This window comes from Salmo salar, chromosome ssa14, assembly GCF_905237065.1.
Source record: "Salmo salar chromosome ssa14, Ssal_v3.1, whole genome shotgun sequence".
NCBI lineage: Eukaryota > Metazoa > Chordata > Actinopteri > Salmoniformes > Salmonidae > Salmo > Salmo salar.
The window spans coordinates 77,703,790-77,709,789 of record NC_059455.1 but is presented as its reverse complement, the minus strand read 5'-3'; the positions used below and the strand labels follow the sequence as shown (position 1 = coordinate 77,709,789).

At 46.2% G+C, this 6,000-nt stretch overlaps 1 protein-coding gene across 2 annotated transcripts in view; it reads right to left on the bottom strand.

Annotated features, from left to right (window-relative positions):
• The window catches only part of LOC106570343 (adenylate cyclase type 2), a 94,152-nt gene that overhangs the window by 60,842 nt on the left and 27,310 nt on the right, over window positions 1-6,000 (bottom strand). For both annotated transcript variants that reach the window (XM_014142541.2, XM_014142542.2), the window contains exons 3-4: window positions 3,311-3,472; window positions 1,566-1,715 (exon numbers count right to left, since the gene is read on the bottom strand). In XM_014142541.2, the coding sequence (XP_013998016.1) occupies window positions 1,566-1,715; window positions 3,311-3,472 (312 nt within the window). The remainder of the gene's footprint in view (window positions 1-1,565; window positions 1,716-3,310; window positions 3,473-6,000) is intronic.

Sequence of the window (6,000 nt, the reverse complement as noted above, 5' to 3'; positions counted from 1 at the left end):
GTATTAAAAATGTTTAATCCCAGCCCCCGTCCCCGCAGGAGGTCTTTTGCCTTTTGTTAGGCCGCCATTGTAAATAAGAATTTGTTCTAAACTGACTTGCCTAGTTAAATAAAGGTTAAATAAAACATTTTAAATATAGAGGTTGTCTCAACCTGCCATCCTGGAAACAGCTGAAGAGCTGAGAGGCAGAGTGGGGTTCTACTGCTCCCGGGCTAGACCACTGGTTGGCTGACCAGGTCGACTGACTCTGTTCCCTGGCAACCTGGTTGATAGCACACAGGTGTGAAATGGCCTTCTGATGCAGGACAATTGACTCAGGCTGAAATTTCGGGTTGGTAGCCTACCTCAGCTGTAAGAAGTCACAAAGTTTGTCTCTATGTCCCAGGGCCAGAGAGAGGGTTTGAGAGAAGTTTTTCTACTGCTGCCCCAAAATGTATGAAGTAGATTTTTAACTCAGAAGAAACCCTCTTGTGCAGGCATGGCTATGTCCCCAGTTGGCGGTTCGTGAAGGCCAGTGATTTTAAGACACTGGAGGACGCAGGAGTCCCACAGCCCCATGTCACCACCCGTTCCATGGCATGGAGGGAGCGGGCAGTGAGAGTCAAGGTACTCACAGTGTCTGTGAGGCTGGACTGCCCAGCTTGAGTCATGCCATGCTGCTGGAGGTGTCCAGGCTGGTGGAGGAGGTCATCCCACCAAGTCAGGCCAGGTATCCTCAGCCGGAACAGGACAAGCGCACTGGTTAGGTGGAGGCTCTCATACGGGGGATAGATGTGCATCCCGGTCCGGAGCCAGAGGCAGGCCCCAAATGGTCCAGGCTTTGGATCCAGGACTGGCACTGGGTCTGGCTGTGCTGTGTCCTGAAGGCAGGTTGAGCCTCAGATCCAGTGCTGGTCGTGGGTCTGGCTGTGCTGTGTCCTGAAGGCAGGTTGAGCCTCAGACCCAGTGCTGGTCGTTGGTCTGGCTGTGCTGTGTCCTCAGGGGGTGGTGAAGGTTGTGGACCCAGGGCTGGAGCTGGGTAATCCGATGGCATTGGGCCTGGGACAGGAGTGGATGACGGACCTAGGACTGGAAATGAGTCGGCCTGTGAGTCCAGGACAGGGCCGGACATCGGACCCAGAGCTGGTGCTGCAGATGGGCCCAGGTCAGTGCTGGAATGGTCCTCGGGTACACTGGGACCAGGACGGTGGTCGGGTCTGGTAACAGCAGGTTGGCCAGGAGAGACACAGGCTGTGTCGGTTGGGGTGCCAGCTGAGTGGCTGCAGGGCTGACTGGCAGTCTGCAGGTTGAGCAGGTTGGAGCTCTGGCACTTGCTGGACTGGCTGCAGCACTGGGGAGTTCCGGCTTACCCCAAAACTAAGGTGCCGGTTTAGATAAGGGACGATTGCTCTGGATACCCGGTTAGAGGCACAATGACGAACAGGACACAGATTCAAGTTCAACCCTTTAATTGCCTCAGGCACCCAATTGGTGCTCTATTTTACACATACACACACAATCAATACTTTATACGCTCTATGTGCGTGTGTGTCTATACCTTTTATGTCTGTGCAAAGTAGACCTACCTGCTGGTGTTTCTCAAACTCCAGTTTGATGGGGGACTTGATGCAGTTGCAGGTGTCCTGGTAGGTCTGTCTGAGGGCCAGGTTCATCAGGTGCTTATGGTACGCTCCAGCCAGGTTACCACACGTAAAGATAATGATGTTAGCCAGGATCTGATAGAGGAGAGGAGAGGAGTGGAGAGGAGAGGAGAGGAGAGGAGAGGAGAGGAGAGGAGAGGAGAGGAGAGGAGAGGAGAGGGAGAGAGGAGAGGAGAGGAGAGGAGAGGAGAGGAGAGGAGAGGAGAGGAGAGGAGAGGAGAGGAGAGGAGAGGAGAGGAGAGGAGAGGAAATAGAATAGCCTTAGTCCTCCTAGGAGAAAATTCTTATTCACAGACTGATACATTTTACCAGACAACCAACCTAACAAACCCACACCCAGACATTACCATTGCCATTCCTGACTTGCCTAGCTAAATAAATGTAAAGTAAAAAAAATAACAAATATCCATCCCATCCGCTGTGTGTGCAGTCACAGTGGCAACACACATCAGACACCCCCTAACTGACTGATGCATGGGCCTCATACAGACATGATGAAACTTCACAATGGTCAGCTGGTGGGAAAGAAGGGGTATAGAACAACACAGATGCTATTGGAGACGTGAATAAAATACTGAAAGAGTCACATGCGAATGACTCAATCAAGAGAAATACAAATCCACCCTCCCCCACTCTCTCTGACATACACACAGAGGAGACTCAATGAGATAAACTCAGTGTCTGACGCCAGTGCAGATTAAGTCTTCTATAATCTAATAACCCAATGTCCATCTATACAACTCAATAACACATTATTGCCCCATAAACCTGCCCTAGTACACATATCTTGTTCATGTAGTTTGCCACTATGTCAACATCAGGCTCATCAAAACCCTGTAAATAAATAGACACAGGTCTTCAGAAGACCAGGCAATAAGTGTGTTTATTACATGTTTATTTACAGAGACATGTAAAGGGTTTTTCCAGTAAACCATGGTGTGTGTGTGTGTGCACATGCAAGCACCCTGAGAGGGATAGAGATTGGCTGAGGCTGTGTGTACCTGTGTGTGCATGTGTGTGTGCCAGCCTACCTGCATGCATACCTATGTCACAGACTTTGTGGGTAACATCTAAGCCTTTTATTTCTGGCTATGTGAAAATATTGTTAGCATTGACCAACAGCACAGACATACTGACACACTAAGTTGTGTTGTAGCTTCACTGACCTAGCTAGCTTCGATAGAGCAGGACATTATGCCCAGTTCATTTATTCCTCAGCAGCATCCCAGATGGCCTCCTACTCCGTATGTTGTGCACTACGTTTGACCAGGGCCCGTAGAGAATAGGATGCTATTTGGCACACAGGCTCAGCCTCTAGCCCCAGCTCTCAGAGTAGCTATTCATTTAGACTGAGAGCTCTACTCTGGTAATGAGGAGCGTACTGAGGCCCACACAGAGTAGAGGGAGAGAGAGAGATCGGAATGAGAGAGAGAAAGAGAGAGAGAGAGGGGGACAAACAGAGAGCTGCTGGATAGAAGCAGGTTGATGTTGATTGTCTTGCCCTGGAGGCAGAACTGAGTGATTTCCAGTAGATGGGCCAACTGTCAAAATTGGTTATATCATAAAAATGTATGAAAATAAAATGTATGTGTGTGTATGTGGTGTGTGCTTTGAATCTGTGTGTGTGTTTATGTTTAAATGTGTGTGTGTGTGTATGTGTGTACCCTTACCTGCCACACCAGTGGTTCCAAGGCCTCTGCAGTAAACGCCAGACACACACTGAGTGTGATTGTGTGTGATAAACATGTGATGATGCTGGCTAGGACTGCTCCCCTCATGGAGAACGGCAGCATGGTGTAGACCACAAACACTATGAATAGGAAGAAGGACACCTGGGAGAGAGGAAGACACAGGATGTTACCGGGGGAAACGTTAACATGTTACACCACAAACACTGTGAATAGGAAGAAGGGAGAAAGGAAGTAGGAAGTCATAGGGAGATTCTCAATTGGACAAAAGTTTGTCCTCTCCTCGACTCCTCCATCCTTCTTTCTTCTGTGATCCGGAAACCAAATAAGTGGTAGAGTGGTTGAGGGGATTGTCAATTCGTTAGTAGGCAAACGAAGGCGTCTGCTCCACTCCTCAATTACCTACTTTGACAGATGATGCACAACAGCATCCTCGCGGTGTCTAGCACAGCGTTTTACAATATGCCACACCCCTTTGAATCAGCTGTTGTTTTCTTGAAAGAGAAAAGCATGGACACATTTAAAAGCAATACTCTACTTAATGTTTATCTATAAAATGTCTGCCACAACTAGCTGCATTTCTTTTATCACTTTACACATTTATTTTGGGAATCCTCCCCTGTAAACATCCTTTGCCTGAAGACGCGTGGGTGGAGAAGAAGTGTCTAATTTCATACAAGTGCATCTGTTTCCAGAAGATGGAGGAGAGCAAAACCAATTGAGATTCTCCCATTAAATATTGCAGGGAGACACTTTAACATGTTACACGATGACATCCTGGGAGAGAGGAAGTAACGGAACATTCCAAGAAGTCACTTCTGTCACTGTACTATGGTCCACCAGGCATCAGCACAAACTTTTCTCTGACTCTTAAATGTTTGGTCTACTACATAAATCATGAATAGGGTTACAAAATTCTGCAAACTATCCCAAAATACATCGTTTTCCAGAAATTCTGGTTGCATGACTCCGGATTTCCTGCTGATTCCTGGAATCTTCCAAACATCATTTTTGGGAAAACCCCTGAATTTTGGGAAAGTTAACAGAATTTTGCAACCCTAATCATGAATCACGTGTGTGCATTAGCCTACCGAGCTAAATCCTTAGGCAAGTTTACTCACCATACAACATTAGTTTGGGGAACCTTTCGCAGCAGAGAGTTGTTAATAACAGCCTAAATCATATCACGTTATAGTTATAGCACTACTGATATACCAGGATCAGAACAGGAAAGGAGGAGCTGGACACAGGAACTAAACAAACAGATAAGGAGGTCATGGCTCAGAGCGTATCCCATCACAGCAGCACCATGGACACGAACCAAGACCTCACTAACAGGAAGTGGTGTCTGACAGGGACAGGAAGTGGGAAGTGGAATAGGAAGTCAACAGAGGGTCACAGTGAGTGTCTATATCACAGTAGTTCAAAGGTAAGGGTTCAGGAAAGACAGAGAGATGACAGACACTATGACTACTAGAGGGATAGAGGGATATTGTGCAGAGAGATTTGATTTGATTTACTAGGATTCCCATTAGCTGACGCCAATGTCGACAGCTAATCTTACTGGTGTCCGACATATAACAAAAAAGACATTACAGACAAAAGACTTACAATTTACATACAGAAAAAAACGAACATGTAGTGTGTGTGTGCATCTATCACATACATGTCAGTACATACACACAACAAGTAGGTCAAATGGGGGAGACCGTTGTGCCGTGAGCTGTTGCTTAATTTGTTTTTTTGAAACCAGGTTTGCTGTTCACTTGAGCTATATAAGATGGAAGGGTGTTCCATGCACTCATGGCTCTGTATAATACTGTACATTTCTTTGGATTTCTTCTGGACCTGGGGACTGTGAAAAGATCCCTGATGGCATGTCTGGGGGTGTAACTGTGTGTGTCAGTGCTGTATGTAAGTTGACTATGCAAACAATTTGGAATTTCCATAAAAACAAGAAGTGACGCAGTAAGTCTTTCCTCAACTCTTAGCTAAAACAGACTGGCATGCATAGTATTAATACAGTGGCTTACGAAAGTATTCACCCCTTGGCATTTTTCCTATTTTGTTGCCTTACAACCTGGAATTAAAATAGATTTGGGGGGGGGGGGGTTGTATTATTTGATTTCCACAACATGCCTACCACTTTGAAGATGCAAAATATTTTTTATTGTGAAAAAAACAAGAAATAAGACAAAATAAAACAGAAAACTTGAGCGTGCATAACTATTCAACCCCCCAAAGTCAATACTTTGTAGAACCACCTTTAGCAGCAATTACAGCTGCAAGTATCTTGGGGTATGTCTCTATAAGCTTGGCACATCTAGCCACTGGGATTTTTGCCCATTCTTCAAGTCAAAACTGCTCTAGCTCCTTCAAGTTGGATGGGTTCTGCTGGTGTACAACAATCTTTAAGTCATACCACAGATTCTCAATTGAATTGAGGTCCGGGCTTTGCCACTTGCTTGGTGGTTGGTGCATGGTGGTGCCCCTTGCTTAGCGGTGTTGCAGACTATAGGGCCTTTCAGAACAGGTGTATATATACTGAGATCATGTGACAGATCATGTGACACTTAGATTGCACACAGGTGGACTTTATTTAACTAATTATGTGACTTCTGAAGGTAATTGGTTGCACCAGATCTTATTTAGGGGCTTCATAGCAAAAGGGC